Here is a 25,555-nt window from a genome sequence, read left to right as displayed (position 1 = left end):
TGCCTTAGAGGAAAATGGAGGAAAAGTTGTCCAGAAAGAACAATGTTTCCTTTAGGCAAAATGCACTGGTGGCATTGGCTTTTGAAAATGAGCTGCTGCTACTAAATAATTCTCAGGATTTGCATCAAAAACTGGAGCAGTGGTTTTGCTCTCAGGCAAAAGAAGTTGGGAAGAGAGCCAGTCTTTTTGACATAAGAAGATGATTTCACCGCACTAGAAGGAGAGCAGACTTTTACTTCATCTATACAATGGTGTTTGCAAGAAAAATCCCACAAGCTATGGCCACCTTCCAAAAAGCCAGCAGTACTTGGCACTCAATTAATGTAGTTCAAAGGAGCTGTGAGAAGTGCTGCTGATACGCAGGTGGTGCTTTTTCTCTTGGGACAGCGCTGTGCTCCGGCCCAAGCACAGGTCTGAAGGCTGCTGAAGGCTTTCTTAGAGCTGAGCCGTAAAAATGAGGCCCAGCAGTGAAATCTGCATTTCACTTTGGACCACAGAGTAACTGCTGCTTTGTGCGGGAGCTGTCTGCAAATCAACAAGTTCGTCGAACTTATCGGCTGCATACCTCTCTCCTCCGCACTCTCGGCAGCTGTCTAAGCTCTTGACATGTGCACACACGTACCCGGGCCGCCTCTGTATAACTCTTGAGACAGTATCTCTTCTTCAATGGCCGTTTTCACACTGTGTGATAAATCCATACATGAATACATTCTAGGAGAAGCGGATTGTCGGGTTTGGGTAAAACCAGAAGAAACATTTCTTGCTCAGGTAGGTGCAACAGAATAATATGAGTGGGATGAGAAATGTTGCAATTAAGAATAGGCAATTAAGAATCTAACCGAGACTCAGATGTCTCTATCACTCAGATCACCTAATCTATATCTGCTTCAGCATTGTTCTGCTCAAAGTAATCCTTGTTGACGCGCCGTGCTGCTGGCATCAGCAAACAAAAATAATTCCTTAGTGTTTATGAAGCTCCTAGAAATATCTCTCTTGCAAGAATGAGGGCAATTTGGGCATTTCTTCAGCAACTCCCACAAAAATGGCAGATGATACTCGCAGTGACCAGCCCTGGAGCACTTAGGACTGGAACCGAGGAATTGTCACAAAKTAACAATGCATGGGAAAAAAAAAAAATCATAGAGCTTCACTTTTCCAGTTACCATCAAACCTCCCCGCCTACAGGATGCACACAGAGTGTTGCAAACCACTCCTGGGCAGGCCGTAGGTAAACCCTGAGCCTCGCTCTAACCAAACACCCTCTACCATCTCGTTTTCCCGTGGCTCCAGCTCAATCTGTCTGTTCAACAGGCAGCTCGCAGGGGCACGGCCTGGTGCTTGCCATGTGTCTGCAAAAGGTAAGGACCCTGGGTGAGGACGCTGGCCCCATGGAAGCGCTTGGAGGCCATAGACGGTTCGATCAGTGCCCCACGTGCTAATGGCACCAGCCCCATCCCACRGGCATTCGTCAGGGACGTGGGCAGCTGCCGGTGCTGTCCGAGCYGGACGCGCAGCCCGGGGGCACCACGCAGTCTGGGGGCACCGCGCAGCCCGGGATCGGCCGCTCCACATTGATGGCCGAGTGGCTCACCAAGRAGCCGCAGCGCCAGGGCTGCGTGGAAGGGATTAAAGAGTTACCCGTCTCCCTGCCCAGCCTGGGAACGGCATCACGCGCGCCTTGGGTGTTGGGTTAGAAGTGCTGCCAGACCCAACYGGTGGGGAAAGGCTGGGCTGTCTGGCTGTTCTGGTTGATGATTATGCAGTGTAGAAGGAAGGTAATTTTTAACTGAATTATTAAAGAAATACGATAATGAATGCTTATATTGTTGCCTCTATGCCTGCATAAAGGCCTGAAACGGCTTTATTAAAGACATGACTTGATTAAAAATGAATCTATTAAATCACTGTGTGCTGTCTGCAGCCCACCATCCTTCCAYTGAAGCACCTCTCATAAATGAAAATGTGAACACTGATTTCCCTTTCATCTTTCTCATTTGCCTTTTGGAAGAAGAGGAGAGAACGGGGCAGGTTGTGCATGATGGGAGAGCTTGGATGAGCATGGCAGGGATTCAGATATGCTCTGGGAAAATTATGCCGTACAGTTGCCGACTCTGGAAAGGAGAATAAAGAAAGTGCTGCATCTTTATAACGAATGTTTATCATGGGGAGGCATTATGTGTGTTAAGCATGAGAAAAGATCGTTTCTACCCACCAGATTTTACATGTGGGCATGCTTTTGAAGACTAGCAACCACAGTTAAGAAACAGCTTTGTCTCTGAATRTAGGCAGTGCCTGTGTGTTCAGGGGGTTAGCTAGATTACTCTCTGATTACAACTAATGCACATTACAAAGTTATAGTAAGAAATGTCTGGCTTTAATCCAACACCCATAAAGGAGAAATGGTTCATAAATCAGTTTGCCTCGAAAGAACAGGTTGAGTTGTTTATTAATTTACCCTTCTCCCCCATCTTGACCTGGGCCTGTTGCAGTGGCTACTTGGACCCACTGGATGATTGCCCGGCTGGGCAGGCAATATCTGTCCTAAAGATAYGTGAAGGCTAGATATCAGCAGCTGCCTCTTAAAGCCCTCCGCACATCTGCATCCCTGAACCTCTCTTTGCTGCTGGCCCAGAAACAGGGAGATTATTGTGTTTGGCTTCTTGAATGGAGCCTTGGACGAAGGCGAATCGGTAGCTTGGTCTCGCTTCGCGTTTTACACGGCACAGAAAAGGTGTGAGACGGACGGCTGCGCGGAGGGGCAGCGCTGCGTGCGGAGGCGGCAGGGCGGCCCGGCGGCGCTGTGCGAGGCCGGGCGAGGCCGGGCGGGCGGGAGGGAGGCCGCGCCGCGCCGCGCCGGGCCGAGCCACAGCGCCCCCCCGCGGGCAGGGCCGGGCCGGGCAGGGCCGGGAGGGCGGCGGCCCCGGAACGGCGCTGCCCGGAACCTTGTTCCGCGGCCGGCGCGGGGCGGCGGAGGGTTTGGCTCTTGCCCGCCGCGCCGCCGTCCCGAGGGAGCCGGGTGGGGCGGCCCCGCCCTTCCGGTTCCGGTGCCGGTTCCGGTTCCGGCGGCGGGCCGCATGGGCAAGAAGCGGGGCGCGGGGCTGGGCCGCTGCCTGCTGCGGCAGCGCGGCCCGGAGCGCCGCGGCGCCGCCTCATGGGTAAGGGGGGCTCGGGGGGCGCGGCCCGGCCTGGCCTGGCCTCACGGCGGCGGGGGGGGCTCGGGGGAGGCGCGGCCCGGCCTCACGGCGGCGTGTTGTCCGGCAGCTGCACGCCAGCGAGGTGGGCGGCGAGCGCGGCGCGGAGCGGCGGTCGGCGGCCGAGCAGAGCCCGCTGGAGGAGTTCCTGGCCACGGCTGAGCTGGCGGGCACCCGCTTCGTGGCCGGTGAGCGGGGCCGGGAGCGGGAGGGGGGTCCAGGGGCCGGGACTGGGGCCGGGGACCTGCGGCTGGCGGCCAAGACCGGTTCTGGGAGCAGAGAGGACCCAGAGCCAGGGAGAGGGGGCTGCGACTGGTGTGGGGCGGCGATGGGGCTGGCAGGCCGGGGGTGTGGGGCAGGGGAGGGGGGTCCCGAGCCAGCGGTGGCTGTCAGCAGGGCTGCGGCGGTGACAGCGGCTGGGGGTGGATGATGGGGTCAGCGGGGCAGGGACGAGGACAGCTGGCTCTGTGGGTGACTGTTTCTGGTCTCTCTCACCCTTCCCGCAGAGCGACTGAACATCCAGTTTGTGTCCGCCCAGACCCGCACCGGTCTCCTCACAGCCCAAGAGGCCCAGCACATCCAGCAGCTGCATGAGGAGAACCGGCAGTTCCTGTGCATCCCTCGGAGGCAAGTCATGTCCCTCCCATATGGACCAGGAGCGGGACTGGATTCAGCCTGGCTGTGCCGAACGAGCTCAGCCCTTTGGTGGCTGTGAGCTGGCGACTGTCCTTTGCTTGCCAAACCCTATTTTGGGGGAAGCAGCTACCTGGTCTGCATGGCAGACCTACAGCCACTGGTGCCTGCCAGCTACACAGGTATTGCCAGCCCCTCTGCACTGATAGTGTGGGATTCCTGCTCACAGCCCGGCCCTGCTGGAGCTGGTGTCTCTGTGCCCCCCGCTGTCCCCATCTGCCAAGCCTTTCTGCATCTCTGCGCTTGGTGGACAGAGAGATGGATTTCCTATCTTAAATGTCCTGCAGATGTTAGCTGGGGAAACCAGCTTTGTGAGCTCTTTTGTGTATGGAATAGCATCACATCACTTCAGATAGTGGATTTCAGAGGAAACAAGGAAACTAGGGATACTTAAAGCTGCTGAAAACAGGTGCATGCGCATGTAACTACAACCATCTCAGTGTAGCTGAAATGTGTGTTGCACGTGTTCTTCTTGGGTGCTTATTGCAGTGACGCTATTGGTATAACTGCACTAGAACTTCTGGCCACTCACTCTAAAATGCGGTTGTTACAGGCCGTACTGGGATAGGACAACCAGTGCGGAGGACTTGAAGCAAGCTGAGAGAGAGAGCTTTCTGGAATGGAGACGACAGCTTGCCCAGTGAGTATACCACTTGTGTCTGTGGTAAGCAGCCAGTGGGATTTGGAGATGAAAGGAGCAGGCGGTCGTATTTATCCTTGCTGGACCTATAAGGATAATCTCGTTAGCTGCTCCCTGTACTTTTTCTGAAAGCCTGGGCATCCCAGCCACATTGTTTTGCTGTGTGTACAAGTTCTTGCAGCGTTCACAGTCAAAATTCTTGTAGTACCTACCCGTACATGCTTCCCTATCCTTTTCTAAATTGTGTCATCTAGTTTGTTAAAGACAGTGCACTCAGCATTGCTGCTGTGATTACCTCCTGTTCCGGGTGGGGTGTGATGTCCTGCCCTTGCTTGTTAGGTGGAGGGGTGATAAATATGTGTGTTCAAAGGGTAACGGTACTGCCCTGAACTTCTAGAGTTTGGTACTGCTGCCCTGCATGCTGGTGGCTTGTGCTAGTCCCACACTGCCTCTGCTGGCCTGGAAAATTGTATCTGCGCACACAGAGTGAATCCAAGCTGGCCCTGAGCACTCTGGCTCTGGTAACAGTGGGTCAAAGCTTGTTTAGAGCCATTTCAAGTAGTGTTTCCCAAATGGTTTAGTTTTACCCGGTGGTTCCTGACTGAGCTGGTTCGATATTGTGTCTCTGAAATAGCACAAGTAGTCTGTTGATGAACTTTTACCCTTTCCATCATTCATCATTTCTCCGTTGGTATGGTCAGGAGCTATTGTGTTACCATTGAACCAGTGGCACTGACACTGTTTTACCTGGACATGTGATTTGTTTATAAAACCAGCAGAAATGGTACCAAGTATTAGAGTCTGATTTTTTGACAGCTTCCTCTGAAAGGAAAGCCTTCTGGATCTAAGGAAGAACTGGTGTGATTACTGCCTGACATGGCCTGAATATGGTATCTTTTCTCTGTTTTTTCTGTAGCCTTGAGGAAGAAAAAAATTTAATTCTAACCCCATTTGAACGAAACTTAGAATTTTGGCGTCAACTTTGGAGAGTCATTGAAAGAAGGTAATGAATATCACTCTCTGCTTTTGAAAGTTATTGTTTAATGTTTTTTCCTGAATCGAACCAAAGCTTTTGAATCAAGCATTAAGTGTCCAAGCACAGGAAAAATAAAAAGTACGGTTAGTAATGTTTCGTTATCAGCACTGGAGTGGTTCTATTCTGAAGTGATCAAAATCTGTTGTTGGAAAGAGCAGCGAATGGTAGTGCAGTTCTGGCTCTCAGCACTGCAGTTTTGCTGGTAGGTCACTGTGTGAATCTCTGCCGACTCTTCAGCAGCTGCAGCTCTGGCCTCTTCCAGTAACTCTGTGTGGGAGGCGCCTTTGAGAATGTCTTTTGCCAACATTAACACTTGCCCCTCTCTCAACCAYGCAATCATACCATGACATTTGGGTGCAGGAGACAAGGGAGAACAACTGAGTAAAGTCTGGAAAGAAAGAGYCTCTTGATCTTTGGCTGCTTGCCATGCAGAGAGATTGCAGCAGTGTACAAAAGACAATAGCCTGTCATATCACAGAAATAGCTTTGTTTGCTCTACAGAGCTGTAATACAATAGGAGTGCTATTTGCTACTTTAATTTAACTAAGGCATTTCATTTCACTAGTAATTAAGTTTGAGATCATCTCTTCTGATTTTCTTAAAATTGAAAAATACTTCACCAGTGAGGTCATGGTGAGCTGATCCTTTCACAGATGTGTCTTTGTATGGTCTCACTGGTGCTGCTGGGGTTTTGGCTGGATGAAAGCTGGGTGAGGAGCATCCCCTACTGTGTATCGTGATATGGAGTGTATCGTATGACTGGGACATGTTATTAATGCCTTCCTGCTCTTATTGCAGCTCTTTATTTTTGGTAAGGTGAGGATGCAGTCTCAGAACAGAACGGGAAAGTCTTCCAGTCCCTTACCTTGCCAGTTAGATTTGATCAAATTATCAGCCTTTTCTTGTGTTTGCTTCAGGCTAGTTCCCAACAGTGTGATTATGTCATTCTCTTTATCCCATCCCAGTACCATGGTGTCGGTTTTCTCTCATATTGATCTTTGAATTTCTGTAATTGTTCAGTACCTCTTTGAACCCTTGTGGCCTATTAAATGACTCCCTTGGGGGTTTTATTGATATTTGTGTGCAACTATCTGCCTGGTGAGGCTTAAAATTCTTGCAGTTCAAACATATTGTTCTGAAGCTGTTCTGAGTCAACAGAAATCCCTCTCAGACAAATAGAATCAGCTTGTGACAACCAGTATTTTAAGTTATCTGCCCTGAGAGGTTCTAGTGGAAGAGTATGTTGTTAATTCTTTTCTCCCCTCTTTTTGAAAAGAGAAAGTGCTCTATGGATGCCTCTGGTACCTGAAGCCAGTGCATTTAATTTGCATGTAGAAGGGATGAGTCTTGCTCATATATGTGATGGCAAGCTGGTGCCTGGATTTGGGAAGATGGTTCCTAAAAACACGCTTGTGAGGCCTTGTTTGCATGGGGAAACGACTGTTCTGTTGAAGTCTGAGACTATTCTTTTGCTATTCTATATTTTTAGTGACAAGAAGAGCACAAACAAAATTTTGAAGATGCCAGTCAAGAAAAGCTTAGTATCTGTAGGTCATTTGTGGGGGATTTTGTACATCTTCCTCTGTGCAAAGGGGACAACAGTGTTCTGGAACACCTTAGTGCGTAGGGAAAACCATCTCTTCTTCCTCTCTTTAGCCACTGGGTTGCAGTTTGGGTATGAGAATAGATTGAAATAAAGTTGCGTTATTACAGCTTCCAGTAACATGCTAAGTGTTAGAAAACCAATGCTCTGGTTCTTACCTGTTGAATATTTCTAAAGGGTAGATGGACTGGCGAAACTCACGCACTTGCTTTCCCTGTGCCTGCCTTACAGGAGAATGAGCCAAGTGAGACAAGCTGAAATACTGTACAACGGTACTGGCTTGTGGGATAAGTGTGGCTCTGTTGGGGCACGTGGGGCACTGAGATGCTTTGTTGATTCAATAAAGGTACTTTGCAGGATAATACAGTTGACAGTTAAAACAGTTAAACAATTAAAATTCATGACAAACCTAAAAGCAAATGATATGCTGTGCCTTTTTGCCACCTTTGTAACTGTGTAAGGAAGAGGACTTAATGAGGCTTTCTTTTATTTTTGCAGTGATATTGTAGTTCAGATAGTAGATGCTAGAAACCCCCTCCTGTTTAGATGCCAAGATCTGGTAAGTAAACCACCTTCTTGAATGTTGCCTTCATTTTATTTCTGATAGTTCATGTGTGTAATTTTTTTATAACGCATTTAGCCACATAATAGCTTGAAGCTGTCCTGCTGTTTTGCCTGACTGGGTGCCTTATTTATGCAAGTGTGCCAGCATCATCAAATTATTTTTCTTCAAAGCTTTTTGATACCTCATGCAGAATATAGTGGATTTGGAGGCAGTTTTGCAGATAAACTGACTTTTTTGTCCTCCTTCCTGTTGTTGAGGAAACTTTAATCATAGCAGGATACCAATCTTTTATTTCATCTTATGTTGTTCCTCATTACCCACTTGAAGTATCCACACTGAGAGGCACTGTTCTGTTTAACAGCGTAATGGAATAAAAATAGATGATTATTACTGTTCTGAAGGAAAAACATCAAGAATTATTGAAATGGCAACCTTGTAATGATAGACTATAAAACACTGCATCAATGAAATAGAAGTTTGCTCAAATAGTTCATCTTAGGACTTTCTGCTGTGAGGTCCTGGTTAATGTCTTGACATAGATCTAAGCGGAGAAGGTGTTTGTGCGCATGGTCAGACACGACCTGTGTTACGGTAGCTGCATGCTCCAATTTGTACTTGTAGCTGTTTGCTGAACACCCAATCCATGTAGCCCAGCAAGCAGTAAGCTTAGCTGTGCTCATATGGAGCTGGATGAGGTTACCTTGCCTTGCTGCTTTAATATCATGTTGTGGGGAAGAGCCCACACCAGAGTTCTAACTAATCCTTCTCTTTTTTTTCTTCAGGAAAATTATGTTAAGGAAGTGAGCAGTGACAAGGAGAACATGATCCTGATAAACAAAGCAGATTTGCTGAGTGAAGAGCAGCGGGCTGCTTGGGCACATTTCTTTGAGAAAGAAGGCGTTAAGGTTGTGTTCTGGTCAGCCTTGGCAGAGTGCAAACGGCTAGCGGGAGAAGCTAAGGTACTATAGATGACCAGTTCAAGCTGTACTGACTGCCTCTGATAACTTGCTTTGCAGTTATGCTCATGACATAACTGAGTTCCTTTCTAGGAAAGGTGCAGCCCTTTTCTTAGGGACATATTACTCTAGGGACCTGTGCTGCTGTAAAACAGCATTTTAATAGATTCAAAGACAAAAGCAAGGAGAGTAAAATGGTGAACAAAGTGATACACCCTTCAGTCACTATTCATAGTGCTTGCAACTTCCCTTTCAAGACTAAGGAAATGATAAATATTGAACTAGATTGTAAACTTGCAGTTATTGCTGAATAGCTACAGAAACAGCCCTTGCAGATCTGTTGGCAAATTCTACCTCTTGTTTAATGAATTGGAATCCTTTCCAAGAGGGATGCCCTAGGGAACATGTGTATCTTACACAAGATTTTTCTTTCCCAGGGAGGCGTGGTGTTTCTTAGAGAACCTACAGTAACTATGAGAAACTCTCTTTGCCTAGTGGAACAAACTGTGCTGCTGTCTCAAGTTGCATGTTATTAATAAATGCCACTTTCAGGTTTTACTGGTTTCATTTGTTAGAGCCATGGCTATTCAGTTATGGAATATCCCATATCTCTTTCCAGGCATACCTAGTCTGTACAGCTGGCTTACAATTCTTGGATAAAATGTTTTTACAGATTGATTTTTTTAAAAGCAAGACTGAAAGTGTTGGTTCTATGGGTTTTTTTTAGGGGGAAAAGAAAAGTCAAAATATTGTTATGAAGAGGTCTTTTTAAGTGTGAACTATTTGCAGGGAAAAAATATAAAGGTTTGGTCTGAAAACAAGACAGCTTGGAAAAATTTTAATGACACATTTTGACCTGAAACAAAATATTTTTGTGTTTCGAACATTTTTTAAGTTTTTCTTTTATTCCTAAGAACACTTGATAATTTTCAAAAAAAAAATTTGATGAGCTCTATTGCTGCTGTTTATAATGTTGCTCTGTGTATGCACACGTTCACAGTTGTGCTTCTGGAGAAAAAGATTTTTAACAGCTTCACCATGAAGCTAATAATTGAAGCTAGTGTTGTCTTTAAATTTCACCTGTGAAATACTGTTCACGCAGGGACTAGACACTGAAGATGTAGCAGAGGACCCAGGTGATTCTGAGGATGAAAGCTCCAGTCAAGAAGAGGATGACACAACACAAGATAGTGCAGAAGGTACAGACAAATGCACAGACAATGCTTTCCAAACTGATAACGGAGTTCTGGTCAGTGATGATGACAGTAGTGATGAATATGAAGACTGTGAAGATGATGAAGAGGATGCCTGGCAAACCTGTTCTGAAGATGAAAGTTGGGGCCAAGTAAATACTACTGCCCCCAAAAGTATGGAAAACAGAACTGATGGTGCGGCAGTGCAGTGTGTAGTGCAGGAGCAGAACAGGAACATCAGGAACTTCAGTCATCTAGTACAAAGAAATGAACTGCTGGAGATATTCAAAACCATGCACAGTGGACCAAGGGTGAAGGCTGGGGAAGTAAATGTTGGGCTGGTGAGTTGGAGCTTGTGCTTAAAATGGAACTTGCTTTATAGGAGTTTTAATTTCATATGCCTTCCATTGGAAACATTCATCCTGTAGCCTGTTTTTTTGTAAGGATGACAAAACTATCAAGTACAAATCTCTGAGGTTTTTGTGCACAGATTAATTCTGCAGGTTGTTGGAACTCAGTATTCCAGCACTGCTTCTCTTGATTGTTAGTACTTTAATAAAATACATCTGCGTCAGAGCTCTGCCAGTCTTCTGGCATACCCTTGTCTAATATCATTGTTACTGTTCTACTTTGTCATACAGGTGGGTTACCCCAATGTTGGCAAAAGTTCGACTATCAACACAATCCTTGGAAATAAGAAGGTGTCAGTGTCTGCTACGCCAGGCCGTACGAAGCACTTTCAGGTATTGCTAACAAAGGGTTTATTCCCCCCCCCCCATTTCCCAGTAGAAGAGAACTTGATTATGGGATAGTTGCTACCATGTGGATTTGCTGAGAACTCTGCCAACCTAAACTCTGCCTGGCAGAGTTGGGTAGGAGAGGGGTGAACTTGGTGTATATCATTTGGAACTTGAATTTTTGCTTTCGAACTGTTGCTGTGGTTTGAAAGTGACTCATGAGGGGTGCTTTGCAATGGGAAATATTTTCTGTGTCTTGTTTTTAGTTAAGTAGCTTGGGCCTCCTTTTCAACACCACTCTTGAGGAGAGAACCTCAGAAAAATGAGTGCTCCTCTGAAAAGCTAAAGGTCAAGATTTCAAACTGTCCTTTTCCTTGTCCACAGCTGGTGCTCTGAACAAGTTCAGGGTTGCTGTTGCTGCTGTTGTCATACTGATCAAACTGTTAATTTTGAGGTGGTGAGTCCAGTGCTGTTATGAGCGTTGGGGCATTTTTACTTGTGCAGTCTCTCATCCTTTTCAAAAGGTCCAGTGCAATTAAAGGTTTCTGGAGTGTTTATTCTTCTGATAGACAGGCAGTGGCCCATCAGACTAAACAGCTGAAGATCTTGCTGCCCCCATCCGGATACCTTATTTATGAACCTCAGAAGTTTTGCTGTCTTCCACATAAGATTTCCTTAATTCACTGGCTGGGGCAAGCAGGGTGGATGTCTGTGTTGGTAAAGTTTCTGCTTATCCTCATCTGCATCTTTGTTTCATCTACACATTTGATCTTTTGTTCCTCTTTCCTCCATGGACACTGACTTGCTGTGGTGAACTCGCCTGTTATTTATTGTGTAGACCCTGTATGTGGAGCCTGGCCTGTGCCTCTGTGATTGCCCTGGTCTGGTGATGCCATCTTTCATCTCTACCAAGGCAGAGATGATTTGTTCTGGAATTCTGCCTATAGATCAGATGAGGGACCATGTCCCGCCCATTTCTCTAATATCCTTTGCATGGGATTTGTGAGGGTGTCTGAAAGTGTTGGGTATGGAATATGGAATGTAGCATGTTCCAGCTCTGCTACAGGCATGTGTGCTATTGTGGTAAAGGCAGTGGGGATGCACACTGGTTAAAACAGGCTTGCTGTGTTGGTCTTGCTACACCTCTTTTTGTGTTTATCCCATCGTCAGGCTTGCATCTTTCTTCTGTTTGGTGACAAAATTCAAAAGTCACTCTTGACACATGCTCTTCGAGTTAATAGGGCAAGATTACTTGTGTAGCAGAAAATCACCAGTGGTTTCCTTCACTAGCTTACGTTTGCCAGCATATCCCACGAAACATTTTGGAAGCAACCTATGGAATAAATATCATAAGACCCAGGGAAGATGAGGATCCAGATCGAAAGCCAACAGCTGAAGAACTGCTAACAGCATATGGATGTGAGTGCTGATCCCTTTAAAACCTATTTTTTACAATATGAATGGCTCCTGAACACAGACTTAGGAGAACTTTTTTTTATGTCAAGCCTGACTCAGGTTTGTCATGTATTGAACTTCCCCGTTAGGATTTAAAGGCCAATTACCAAGGGAAAGGTATTAACAGCTGATCTCATGTGTGTTTTATGGTGGTGCTTTTCCAGTTTCATCTGACAGATGTAGTGATTATGATCAGAACGTTAGTGAAAAGCCCTGCCTGTCTGTGTGGTGTGATGCCATATTCTTGAAGCTACCAGTGATTCGGTGGCACCCGCATCCTTTTAGATACCTCCTGTTAACTGTGCCTTGAATTAACCTTCCCTGCATTCTTTCAGGTCTTATGTCCCTTGTCTCATGCTCCTTTTGTCTTCTGAATTTTTATTCTGTGATGCAATTAATCTTCTCTGCCTTAAAAACTAAAATAAAAAAAGCCAACAGGTTTTGTGGAGGTAGGGAGATGTTAGCCCAGAAGGATTGATGAGATCTAGGATGCTTCTACAGTCTGCCTAGAGTTAGCAGTGTTTCCTTTTTGTCCATGCTCCCCCTACTACAAGCCTCTTTCTGAAGAAGGTTTTGTGAGAAGGTATACAAATGTGTATTTAGGCAGTAGAGAAGTATGTATTGATTCTCTTGCTGTGCTGACACAAAATGTACTTTTGGATTTGTCTTCCAGGTATGAGAGGCTTTATGACAGCTCATGGACAGCCAGACCAGCCAAGATCAGCTCGATACGTGTTAAAAGATTATGTCAGTGTAAGTTCTTCCTACATTTGGGTTTCCTTTCCTGATAGGAGGTGAATTGAAGGTTTCACTGAAGTGTGAAGGAGTAAAATAAAGTGAATTACATTTCTTTGATAAGATTGCAGTATATTAAAATATTCTTTAGATTGGGCTATTTTTAAAGTTTAAAAAAACAAATGGAATGTCTGCTGCCAATTACTCTTAAAAATTTGTATGAATTGTGCTAAAAAAAAGTACCAGCTAAATAAATTATTTTATCTCTAAAATAGGTAGCAGATGTCTCATTAACCCATTTTGACTAGCTGGATCAGTATTTAATTAAGGACTGCAGTTCCATCCTGAGTGCTCTAACCCTGCATGCTTCTGCAGCATCTTTCAGCAACTTGTTATTCTCCAGCTCTCCTGAGAGTTTTGTAATGTACTTGTTTTGCAGCTGGATGAAGTGAAACAGTGCTTTCAAGCAGAACAGAATGGTGCTTTAATTTAAAAGTGGAGCCAGTGATCTGGCTGGGAAGAGAACCCAGGTGTACTGACAGTTGATCTGCCAGTGTGAGCCTCTGGACTTTGGGGCCCTTCTTAGCTTTGGAACTGATCTTTCCTCTCTGGGTCTTTCTCTGAGTTTTTTGTCGTGATAATAACTGTATCCCATTGCTTTCATAGGGGAAGCTGTTATATTGCCATCCACCTCCTGGTGTTCATCCAAATGATTTTCAGCACCAGCATGAAAGATGCCCAGAGAGCATAGCTGTGCAGGCCAGCGAAAAGGTGAAGCCTGAGAAGAATACCAAAGTGAAACAAATTGAAAATGTGGTGGATAAAACATTTTTCCACCAGGTAAATTATGGGGGAATTTCTTCAGGAGTTGTTACAGCAGCACTGGCTTGTCATTGGGAAAAATAACTTTAACTCAACCTAGCACCCCCTCCCCAGTGTTGTTAGATACTGTGGGATCTGCACGTAATTTCTACCCAAGAGCTCTGTTCTTTTTATTATCTCCTAAATCACTGGAAAAGTCATAGGTGACTGAAAAATGGCTAAGGAGGTGCACGTAGTTGATTTTAGAAGGTCAGCAGGGTGACCCTTGTCATTATGGGCCTAACATCAATCTTGGACAAAACAGGAGAATGACTGGGAAGACAGAAAAGCAAGGAGGGTGATGTGATACAGCAACCAACAAGGAATGTGGTTTTGGAACAGCAGGTCCTTCATACTAACTTTCCTTTTTTGAGAAGCTGGCATAATAAGCTTCTCTAAGACAATTGATTTAGTCGACATAATTGTTTTGGTTCGGAAACTGAAATCAGATGGAAAGAATAGAACATAAACTGATTTAAAACCCAGTTGAAAATTTTCAAAATACAGTGCAAACCAGGAGTTTCTCCTGTAGGCTTCTTGTAAGGTCCCACAGGGCTCCATTTTTGTTCCTATGTTRCTGAAACAAATTATTAATGGCTTGGAACAAAATGTCAGATTCGTAACTGATTAAGTTTGTATAAATGACAAAGATCAGAATGGAGTATTTAACAGTGAAGAGGATGGGTCACTGCTAGTGTGATCTGCTTTGCCAGATTAGCTGGTCATGAACAGTATTTGTTTCAGCACAGCTAAAGATAGTCATGCATTTAGGAACCAAGAATTCAGGCCCTTTTCACAAGCAGTGGGCTGTTTCAGAAAATTATGACCTGAAAAGAATTTTTGGGTTTACCAGACTCTTCCTCTGGCTGCACAGAGCACCAGCATGGTTGGCTGTGAGCCCCTACAGTGCCACCCACGCTCCAGACTTGAGCAGGTTATTTTAGTCCCTGGCTTTCACAGATGCCAGATTTATTTGCAAAGACAATTTGTTGTGTGCAAAGCAGAGACTCTGAGACTTAATCCCAGAGCTGTAGCTAATGTCCGTTGAAAGTCAGTGTCTTGTAAACGCTCCGCCTCTGCTTGCAGTAGTGGACACTGAGGACCTGGTGCAGTGGGGCATGGCTGCAGGCAGAGCTAGAAAGTGCTGGCAGACTTTGACTCGACTGTGCAGCATGACCCTTCCTACAGCTCTGGAGCTGGGGCCTGAACAGGTCTTGTAGGGTTTGAGCTTACCTGTGTCTGGTTTTATTAGTGTATCTATTCCCTGTGGTTAAATGTCTTTTCATTAGTTGTTGATGACTGTCTCCTCTTCCAGGAGAACATTCGTGCTCTGATGAAAGGTGTCCGGGCTACAATGGGATACCGGCCTGGCAGTGGCCTTGTGTCTGTGACTGCACCCAATGCTGAGAATGTTGTAGGCAAACCCTGGAAAAAACATGGAAACAGGAACAAGAAGGAGAAAATTCGCAGGATCACTAAGCACCTTGAGGCCTAGTTGTGGTGCTGTTATCTGGTCTTCCCAGGTCAGGGACTGCGCTGTCTTGCGTGCATGAAATGAGGAAGAAGAATAAGTGGGCATCACTAGTTCACCTGAATTCTGTGCCATGGATTGGCCCAGGCAGGGGATGAGAACAGGCTCTGGTACTTGGAGCTCATCCCATTTGAGAAGAAAAGAGACCTGGCCATTCGTGTCTTCTGGAGGCCAGCCAGCCCGGACAGTTGACTGTTGCTGAAAAGCCCTTTCAATGGGAGAAGATAGAAGATGRCATGTCGGAATGTTTTTCCTTCTGTAAAGGATGTATTTTATAGCCACTAGGATCAAACAAAGCCCTGTAAAACTGACTAAAATGCTTAAATGCTTGAATCTTAGTGAGTGACGTTTGTTACATTTTGAGACACTATCACTAGTCTCTCTTTTTTTTTTTAACCTTGTTGATTTGACAGAACACTTTAGTATGTTGAAAAATGAAGTAAAAGGCTCTTTATTGCCCTTTTCCCTCTCTGCTCTACCAATCCTACTCTGAAATCCTGTACTGAAACCACACCCTGTCTCTCGGCCTAAGGCAGAGCACAGCACTGTGAACCATGATGTGACTATGCCAGTGCAAGGGAAATGCTGCTTTTATGTCCTTCACGCTGAGCTGGTATCAGTTGTTTTTCTGTGTGACTTCCTGTTGGTATTTTAAAACACTAGCCCTATGTGACTGGCAGAAAACCTGGTGCTAATTTGTCCTAAAACATATTTGAGTTCCTATATGCAGTTGTGTTCTGTCTCACTGAACTCTTGCACGTTGTTCTAAACACAGAAGTGTCATAATGTAACATTTTTACATGTGCATCACTGTTTGACACTAAAAAGACTGTACTGACTTGGGGGACGCACAATCTTCAGGGATTTAAGTGAGATTTACTCCTTGATTGCCATGCTGAAAAAATGTTTGTGTACTTGGTCAGTGCTGTTCATCCGTAGCCCGACATAAGGAGTAATGATGGTATTGGAAAGGCTTGCAAAGCTGATTTGTACTTTGCTTTTAGGTGTTGAAGCAAAGTAACACATGTAGACACTCATCTCTGATACAAGGCAGCATTCTCTCTTGTTTTTTTTTTTGTTTATTTTTTGTTTTTTAAGTACTTTTGTACTTTCTAGGCCTTAAGCATGGATGGAGATCCCAAGGCAGCTACTAAATGGAGCCACAGCAGACTTGGGGCATGCTGACAGGCTGTTTTTTGGCTTTGTGACCCTTTGTCTGCTTGCCCTGTACAACCAGTTTCACTGCAGTGTGCATGTGAAGGGTCCCCCCGCAGCAGAGCTCTTGCCTTGGCCCCAGTTTCCCGTTGAATCCCTCCTCTGAAGTTCTTAATTACAACACTGGAGGGAAGATATTTCCCTGCCAGCTGTAAAAGTGGACCATAATTTTTTTGAACTAATACAGTCAATGGCATTTCGTGTTAATGTCCCGTAAAGGAAACTGGATTCTCAGAAGAGACTAGGTCTCTTGGAGAAGAGGATTTTTGCCTTTGTTTCCTGAAAAGATTGTGATTTGACCAAATCAGTCTCTTATCAGACTTCCCCACCCTCCTCCTCGTAGCGATGGTTTGTGCTTTTATCCCTAATACTATTTTAGGGACCTGTTAGTTGGAAATGCCCCTTTCTTTTAGTCTTACTCTTGTTGGGATCTTACCTGTCAAATTTTTTATTGGGGTATCCTTTAGTGAAGTTATTTTAATATTTCTTTTCTATTTCCCTCCTTTCAAAGCATTTTGAATTCTTAATTCATGTTGCACCTACCTGAGTTTTCTTCTTTTGCATTCTCAACCTGTTCCAGCTGGATAGAGTTAAATCTCCGTGAGCTTCTTGCTGGACAGTCTGTGTCCTGGTGTAGTCCCTTCTCGAATCTTGTGAATAACTGAAATCCCCAGGGCCTGCTGCTTTGAATGATTCTGCTTGCTGCTCACAGAAACCTTTGGCCACAAGACCTGCCAAACCACTTGTGGTGTTTGCCTGTGTGAGTGGAGGATAGTGTAAATATCGCTGAGCAAATAATGTTTGCTCAGCTCTGTTACATGCAAATTACTGCTTGTGCTAGAAGCCTCTTGCCTTGATAGAAGGAGGATCATAAAGAAGGAGGATCATAAAGAAGAGTTCTGGAGCCAAAGGCTCGTTAATATTTTATGCTGCTGTTGAGCAGTGGGCATACTAGGTAAGGAGGCAAGGGAGATGGTTAGATTAATGCTTTCCTGTGGTAGTTTGGTCTGTTACTGAACCACATCTGCCCTGCCCTGCCTTTGCTGGGGAAGGCCGGGCCAGCCAAGTTGACAGCTCAATATAGCTTCTAGGAGCAGCTGCCAAGCGTGAGGCAATGCAGAGACTACTCTATTGTCACAAGGCTGCACAAAGGAGGCGTTGTGCTCCACTGCAGCCACCTGCTGAATGAGCCTCTTTCTGCTTCTGTTGCTGCCTTCTGCAGAAGTTAAGYTTCCATTTTTGAGTACTGTTTTCTTAAAGTGCCTTGTGCATGTAGAGAGAATGTGCTGGCTATAACCAGCTCCAGTCTGTTCTCTGGGATTTGCAGCACTTTCAACACTCTCTAGGCATCTATCTCTCCTTTCTAGTGGCTTTGCCTTTGATGCCAGCAATTTATTTTCCTGGCTGACATTGTTACATGTTGCATTGATATCTGCAGCAGAAGCTGGGAGCCAGTTTGGGAATTTGGTTTGAAGCTTGGGGCAGAGATGGAGAACACAGGAAAAATGCTAACATTTCAATGGCTGTTTGATCCCAAAAGTAGAATACCTGGTACTTTCGGTACTGGGAAGGGGGCTCTAGCCCTCCTTCCCCATCCACACAGAAGCACCCTATGATCTTTGAAGGTTTGCTTCAGCATCCTTAAACTGAACTCTGCTGTTATGATATGTTGCACTGGCCTGAAATACATCATTAACTGCTCTCTCCTCCCTGCAGGGCAGGAGCCTGAGATGCCATTTTGCTCAGGGCCCATCCTTGCTGAGGCTCCCTCTTCTACCTGGCTTAGGCAGGGGTCTGCAGTGAGGGAGAGGAGTCTTCCAGGGAGCCTCAGGAAAATGCAAGGTCTGAGCTATGCTTCTCATAAGGTAAATAGGAGAATACAGCTTCATGTTCTTAGTGGAAACAAAATGTTCTGGATCAGGTCAGAAAGCAAGAGGAACTGAGTAGGGTCAGATTGATCCAAAATGAAATGTTTCATCAATATGTTTTCAGTAGAAAGCTTTTTTTTTAAAAAAAACTTCTTCCTGCTGGAAAATTTCCACAAAAACACCTGGCCTYCTTCAAAGCAGAATTTGAATCCAGTCTCCCTCTTGTGCTGTGATTGCATTTTTAAGTTTTTATCAATTGCAGCTGGCTGGGCACAGAGATGGCTCAGACAAGACAGGAAAAGTGGGACTGAGTGAGAAACAGTTGCGATCCTCTCCCAGGAGGAGTGTGCTGGCATCTGCCTGGGGCAGTGCCAGTGCCTACATGCAGTGGCGGCAGGTGTATTTGTTGCTAGGTGGGACCCGCATGAATAAGGAACCTGGCAGGAATCCGTGATAACCAGCAGCATTTCTTTGCTCGAAGCACAGTGCTGCGCTAGCAAGTGGACATGTCTGCTGTGGCAGCTGTCCTTGCTTTATTCTGCCATGTGCCACACAGCTCAGTGCTTTGCTGTTGCCCCAGAAATAAGTGTCACAGCTCCCTTATCCCACTTTTGCCATTGAAGAACCTCAAAGCACTTTGCTGATCCTGCTGCCTTGCAGTCCAAGACCTGCTAGGGTGAAGCCCAAGGACTTTATCTGTGAGCTGCCTGGTGCTGAGTTGTACCAAGTCATGGACAGAAAGAGCCAAGTTATCTAACATGAGTGCACCTGTCTGTGCTGCATCCCTGGGTGCTAAGCAGCATTTCTGTGGTGCTCCTGAGCCCCTGGTTCACCAAAGGAGAGAGGTGGCAGCCGAGGGAGAGCCAGCTGCTGGGAGCTGTCCGAGCCTCAGCCCTGGCTGTGGCACCAGCAGGTGCCATCAAGAGCACGGGCAAGAGCCAGGGCTGCTGTGGTCCTGCCTGCCCTCGGTGGGTCTTTGCCTTGCTCCATGCCTCCTGGGGCAGCACTCACTCCTGAAGCTGGGAGAGCTTCCTCTAGCTGGGGCCTGGAAGGCGCCTGGACACCTGGATTCTCCAGGCTGCCAAACTCCTGCTGGGTTTGGTGAGGTGCCAGGTGATCCCCCTGCGTGGGGGATTGTACCACGGTCCTGTAGGGAGCTCTGCCCTGGAATGGGGGTCTCCTCCTGGTGGTGCCCAGTGCTGTACCCCTGGGGGGAGTGCTTGGCGCTGTACCTCTGGGCACGGGTGGCACTTGGTGCTTTACCCCAGGCGGAGGGCGGTGCTCAGCGCTATACCTGCAGGGCGGTGCCGGCCAGCTCGCACGGCACTCCCTGCACAGGCACTGCCGGGACTCGGGGACGCCCGGAGCCGACCATGCAGGGGTCACTGGCTGCAGGGCAGAGCAGCACTGCCAGTGCGCCTCATGCGGGCTGGCCGGCAGCTTGCCTGGCTGGGGACCCGGGCTGCGTGTCCTGGGCGCTCTGGATGCTGGCTGCGCTGTGCTGGATCACCGCCCGCTYGCTGTAACTCGCTGGGGCTGGGGCCGGGGTGGCAGCGGGGTGGCTGGGGGCCAGGGGCAGTCCCCAGCCCTGCAGTGCTGAGCACGGCTGGAGCAGCTCGTCCCTGTGTCCTAGGCTGTTCTGCGAGTGTCCAGGGGAGGGCTGGCCAGAGGGGTCCGTCCTGCACATCCTGCACAGCTTCGTGGGCCACATGTGCCACGCGGTCGGGGCGCTGCTCACCAACCAGCTCGGCATCCAGGTGGGCGAGGGTCCCCCTGCAACAGGGATGGGAAACTGCCTTGTGCCTTGTCCCATGGGGCCCTGGGGGGGGGGGACTTGGAGAGGATTTTGGCAGGCCTGGGCCAAGACATGTTGGCAGAGTAGACGGCTCTGAGCTGTGCTCTGCCTGCTGCCCGGCTCAGTGCCTGGTCTCGGGGACTCGATCTTTGGCTGGTGGTTTCAGGTACTTGCTGGCCCGTTTGGAGGGTCCTGAGCTCCCATGGCCTAGAGCTCCAGAAGGACGCAGAGGCACCCTAAAACAGAGGGGCATGGGTAGGGTCTCACTGCTGTCCTCAGCTTCCGTTCCCCCAGCAGGTTCCGGTCTGTGCGGGGAGGCTGCAGGGCTGGGGTGTGCATGGGAGYCCGGAGAGAACTGGGTTCCCAGGGTGGGACCCTGGGAAGTGCCAGTTCTAGGGGTAACCAAGCGACTGGGCAAGACTGGCCAGTATCTGTGCTCCAGGGCATGGCAGATGCGCTCATGCAGGGCTGCTGAGGTGCCCTGAGCTGCTGTGTGATGTTTTGCGTCTCAGGGACGTTTGGTTGTCTGTGCCCTGAATCTTCACGTGTCTCCCCAGATCCTCACAGGCGCATACATGGCTGCTGCCGACATCGTCCGCTTCCTGCTGACCCTCTTTCCTGTTTGTCCGTCTGAAGCACTGAAGACAGCAGGTTTGTGTTCTGCGGGTTGCTCAGCCTGACCCCGATGGCCGTGGGCTAGAGCAGGGCCCTGGGGAATAACTTGTTTTCCCAGAGAGGCTGGATGTGCCATCATTTCTGTGCACAGCTGATGGGCAATCCAGGGCAGGAGCCCAGGAATGAGGGGAGCTGGAGCCACTGCCCATTGGAAGGGCTGAAAAAAACACACTCACATGGGGCACGGACTAAAGCGAGGACTAGTGAGCGGGGCAGTGATGTTCCTGGTGTGAAAGCAGTGAGACGGTACCAGGGCGTGCTTCCCCTCCCCTTACCCTGCACAGACGTTGCGGCAGAGGTGCATGTCCTGCCATGGTGCAGGGCTGCTGCAGGCGGGGACGGCTTGTGTCTGTGCCGAGAGCTGAGCAGGAGCCCAGCGAGCCCTGGCTCCACAGCCTGGCACGTGTGCTCGGGGACAGCAGTGTCTGGGGTGTAACTGGCTGGTGGGGGGGGAGCCCTGGGCCTGTGAGGAAGAGGAGCTGCAGGAAGGGTGGTTGGTGCCACCTGGGAGACGGGTGAGACGAGGAGCCGGGAAACCCAGCACAGCCCATGACGGCAGGAGAGCTCTGGGCAGAGTTTGTTCCTGAGGAAGTTGTGCAGCGCTGGGGTGCAGCGCTGGGGTGCCCAGGGCACGTCCCCAGCTGCCTCCTCAGGGCGACGGTTTCCAGCAGGCTCTTGCTGTCGGAGGAAAGTGAGCCCCGTGTCCCACACAGGTCTGCCCCGCAGGCGGAGGAGGTGGAGGCGGGTGCAGGACAGCCTGCTTGTCCTGGCCCTGCCCCTGTCGGTGGGCGCTGGCGGGTTTGTGATGGCGATCAGCCCCGGGTCCTCCCAGGAGGCTTTCCACGGAGCTCAGCGGAGGCTGCTCGGGATGGTCTTACAGGTAACCTGCATCCTGCTGCGCATCCCTTGCGCCCTCCCGAGAGGGACGGAGAGCCGAGCCTGAGAGAGGGCAGGTGGGGGGCTCAGTCAGGGTCTCAGCACTGGTGGATTTGGTTTGGTTGGATTTTTTTTTTCCTGTAGTATCTCGGCACCACATCTCCCTTTGCTCTGCCTGGGTTGTTCCCTCAGCTTTCTGGTATTTTGTGTCCCTGGGGCAGGTCCTGGAGGCTGTTTCTGGTTCTCCAGGTCTCACCCTGATCATATCCTCRGCCCAGCTCCCTGCACCCCTGGGAGGCAAGGGCTGGGGAAAGCAGGGTCCTGTACACTGTGTCGCTTCTGTTCTTGATCACTCAAATTGCAGCAGGGAAGTTCAGCCCAAGGAGGTGACGTCCCGGGGTTTGTCACAGGTGCCTGGAGCTGGAGGCTCTCTGGGAGCCCAGGACTTACCCTGGGACTCACGGGGGCATTGGGGATGGGATTGCCATCCGGCCCAGGGCACCAGCACCTGGGAGCYGTGCTGGCAGTGTGCAGTGGGCTCTCTCCAGCCCCTTCTCCGGGGAAGCTGAGATGGGAGGCATTCCCAGCTTTGGGGTGCTCCAGTTTTTCTTCTTCCTCCCCTCAGGACAACAAGGAAGTGCTGGGCTTTGTCCTGGGGCTGCTCTCTGCCCTCATCGCCTTCATGGCCAGGATCCCCTCGCTGTCCAGAGCAGTAAGTGTTTGCCTGGGCACGGCCGCCTTTACGCCGTGCGCAGCCCTCGGCAATCCCCCCGCGCTCCCCCTGCCTGCCAGCACTGCGTGCCCCGACAGGACGGGTGCACAGGGCTCCCCAGCCTTGCCTGGCGCTGCTCCCCTTGGGTCAGGGCAGGGCTCGCCAGCCCCCAGCCCCAGCGCTTGGTACGGTGTTTGCTGTTGGGAGCAAACCCGCAGGTGTGCTCAGGTGGAGGGAGGTCAGACCAGGCTGGATTCACTCAGGCTGTGGCAGGTTTATCTGGGCCCCCATGTTTGCCAAAGATCCCCAGGGTCCCGGTGGCAGGGGTATTTCTGGGGGCTGCTCCTTTGGAGGCTGTGATGGTAATGCCTGTATCCCGTTGCAAAAGCCTTGGGAGGATTTCCCTGGGGACAGGAGCATGCACAGTGCTCTGGTTGTGCGCGGGACAACGGTGGGTGCCAGTGGYCTCTGTCACAGGCGCTTGTGGCTGCAGTCCATGGGGATCGCTGCTTGTCCCTGGGGCAGCTGCAGGGGACAGCACAGCGACCCCCCTTCCCAGCAGTGCACGAGGTCCCTGTGCCAGTTGCTGTGCTGGGCCTGGGCTGTGTGGCAGGTCTGGCACCAAACCAGGCTCTGGGTGACCCAGTGCAGGGCAAAGCCATGTCTGCAGAGACAGCTGTGGGCCACCCTCTGCTCGGCTGCAGCCGGCGTCCTGTATGCAGCGGCGATTGTGTCCCGTGACCAGCAGCCTGCACACGTCCTGAGGGCCATGCCCTGGCTCCTGATCGCCCTCGGCTCGGCTACGCTGGACGTGGCCGTATCCTTTCCCAGCTCCTCTCCCCTGACTTCTCAGCTCAGACACCAAGGGGGCACAGACGCCAGCTCCTCCTGGCCACAGTGCCCCCAGGTCGATGTGTGCCTGCCTGGCTTTCCCTGTCGTAGTGTGYCGCTCTGTGAGCTGTGGGATTGGTGAGGGGAGAGGGGCTGTGCTGTGACTCCAGAAATGCCGTCAGCTCCTTAACCAGGGCCTCAGATCCCATTCGTTGCCTGCATGGTGAGAAGCCAGAGGGGCTGGCAGCTCGTGTCAGAGGTTCCTGATGCCTGGCCACTCCTGGCTGGAGAGGAAGAGGAAGATGACGAAGGAGCAGAGGAAGAAGAGGTTTTTCTCTCGCTCTGTGGTTGAAGGGCAGAGTGGAGTGCTGCCCTGCTTGGCAGTGTTACTGCCTTGCCTCTCCAAGGGAGGGTGGAGTGTTGCGGGCCATGGCCCCATGGAAGAGTGGTATGTAGAGCCAGCATGTGGCAGGGCACTGCTGTCACTGGGAACGTCAGCTTCACCCCAAGGCATTGGCTACATGTATTTGCCTGCTAAGCTAACCTGAGAGCACCTCAAGACCAGTTTGCAGCTCTCTGATATTCCTTCTTGCTAAATGTACATCGTCCCTTTGCCCCAGCACCTGGGCTCAGTGCGGGAGGCAGAGTCTAGCAGGGGTCCCTTCCTTTGCTGTATCTGTGAGGAGGGGAGGGCCTGGCTGCAGGCTCTGATGTGTCTCAGATATTGAGTGTCTGGCCCTGCTTGTACCCAAGAATCTGTTCAGCACCTCCCGCACTCACCCCAGGTCCTCAGTTCCTGGTGCCGGCTGGAGCGGTACTGCCGTTTGGATGCAGACAGGTGCTGTGCCAGGAGAAGAGTGCTGGGACCCCTTGCTGCAGGGGTTGGTGCTGACCCGGCTGTCTTGTTCATAGCTGATGTTGCTCTCTCTCCTTTACAGACTGCAAATTGGGCACCGCTTAACATGTTTCCAAAACCCAGATCCAGGCCCAGGATGGTGGCAGCCAGCCATTGCCTAGACCTGATGATCAGGCTGGTACAGCAGGTGAGAAGCAGCGCAGCAAGGGCAGAGCAGGTGTTGAGGGCAGGCAGGGTTTGGTGCAACCCGTGGAGCTGCTGTCCAGGGGCTGGTGTGCAGGTCAGCCTGGGGCAGGCTGACAGCACCACTGGCAGGATCTGCAGTGGGTCAGGGATGCTCTAGCCCCTCTAGCAGAGAATGGGCTCCTTGAGGTTGTGTGGTTGTGCAGTGTGTGCATGGGCGTGTGCAAATGGATGTGTATATATGTGAGGGGTAGTGCACGTATCTGCCTCTCTATTGCCTACAGCGTGGGCAGAGCAGGGATCCCCCGTTTGCTGCGCAGACAGGCCAGCAGCTTGGAGATGCTGTTACAGTGGGAACCCCAAGGTTCTGTGCATGTGCTGGGGCTGCTGCATCTTGGTGCTGTCCCCAGTGATGCCTACCTTTGACATCCTCCTCTTGCTTTATGTCACATATCCAGACTGGCTGTAATGCAGCAAGGCTGCCCGGAGATGGACAGACGAGTGCAACAGACCCTGCTCCACCGGACCCCCCTGCCTGCTCCCCTGTCCCGGCCCTACACGCTGGGCTCTCCTCCTCCAGCTCCTCAGATGCAGTGTCCATTAACTCAGAGCTTGAGGTCAGTGCCTGTTCCTGGCTCTTTAGATGCTGTTTCTCTGCTAATCCCACTCCCCCCGCCACCCCTTGGGGCTCTGCCCTCCTGCAGAGTGAGTGTTACGGTATCTGCCCTGCAGAGTGGCAGCCCAGGGACAGCTCATAGCTACAGCTSTCCCCACACAGCCCCAGAGCATCACAGCTAATAGGCACTTGGTGAGTCCTAGTTGGAAAATGCCAGGTTTTGCCTCTGCCTCTTAGTGTGGGCATTGAAATTGGTTTTGAATCTGCAGTCTTACAAAGTTTTTCCCAGAAGCCTTGGCATGGGATGGGTGTCCCTGGGAGTACTGGGCTGTGCAGGGAAGGAGGTAGTATCTGTCCAGCCCCTTGCTGGGTCCTTTGTGTTGGGGGGTCCAAAGAGAAGAGGCAGGAGGTCTAAAGTTAACAAAGAAGAATCTTGTGATTAAGACAGATGAGTATTGCCCTGGAGAAATGGCTCTTTTTCCTCCTCCTGCCGCATGGTCCCACAGGGAATGTGTGGGCACAGCCTGGGCATCTTTGCAGTGAGGCAGAACAGGCCCTGAGCCTAAGCTTCCTTCAGACCCCTTCCCCTTGCCAAAGACCCTTGCACCCTGGGGAAAGCCAGCACTCATGTGCATTTTGGCATGGGCCCACTGAGCTGTCAGACCTTTACGGACTGGTCCATCCCAGAGCAGTGCCCAGCACGTTGCTGAGTCACACAGGCTGCTTGAAAGA

At 49.7% G+C, this 25,555-nt stretch overlaps 2 protein-coding genes across 3 annotated transcripts; both read left to right on the top strand.

Annotated features, from left to right (window-relative positions):
• Nucleotides 1–3,059: 3,059 nt before the first annotated feature.
• On the top strand, nucleotides 3,060–15,670 carry LSG1 (large 60S subunit nuclear export GTPase 1). Of its 2 annotated transcripts, XM_026058070.1 has the most exons (14): nucleotides 3,060–3,155; nucleotides 3,262–3,379; nucleotides 3,698–3,818; nucleotides 4,438–4,524; nucleotides 5,441–5,527; nucleotides 7,662–7,722; nucleotides 8,511–8,687; nucleotides 9,787–10,218; nucleotides 10,519–10,620; nucleotides 11,453–11,596; nucleotides 11,910–12,033; nucleotides 12,743–12,822; nucleotides 13,471–13,644; nucleotides 14,981–15,670. In XM_026058070.1, the coding sequence occupies exons 1-14, from the start codon at nucleotides 3,075–3,077 to the stop codon at nucleotides 15,158–15,160; spliced, it is 1,968 nt and encodes a 655-aa protein (XP_025913855.1). In that variant the 5' UTR covers nucleotides 3,060–3,074; the 3' UTR covers nucleotides 15,161–15,670. The 2 variants fall into 2 exon arrangements, with proteins under 2 accessions (XP_025913855.1, XP_025913856.1); XM_026058071.1 differs by lacking the exon at nucleotides 3,262–3,379 and having other exon boundaries at nucleotides 3,135–3,155.
• A 2,513-nt stretch (nucleotides 15,671–18,183) lies between these two features.
• Nucleotides 18,184–23,520, top strand: TMEM44 (transmembrane protein 44). The gene is made up of 7 exons (XM_026058074.1): nucleotides 18,184–18,276; nucleotides 19,913–20,036; nucleotides 20,632–20,725; nucleotides 21,463–21,629; nucleotides 22,251–22,337; nucleotides 22,984–23,154; nucleotides 23,371–23,520. The coding sequence occupies exons 1-7, from the start codon at nucleotides 18,263–18,265 to the stop codon at nucleotides 23,518–23,520; spliced, it is 807 nt and encodes a 268-aa protein (XP_025913859.1). The 5' UTR covers nucleotides 18,184–18,262.
• The last annotated feature ends 2,035 nt before the right edge of the window (nucleotides 23,521–25,555 follow it).

This window comes from Apteryx rowi, unplaced genomic scaffold (genome assembly GCF_003343035.1).
Source record: "Apteryx rowi isolate R43461 unplaced genomic scaffold, aptRow1 scaffold_142, whole genome shotgun sequence".
In the NCBI taxonomy this organism is placed as follows: Eukaryota; Metazoa; Chordata; class Aves; order Apterygiformes; family Apterygidae; genus Apteryx; species Apteryx rowi.
The sequence above is the reverse complement of the archived record's forward strand: the minus strand, read 5'-3'. Positions and strand labels throughout refer to the sequence as shown.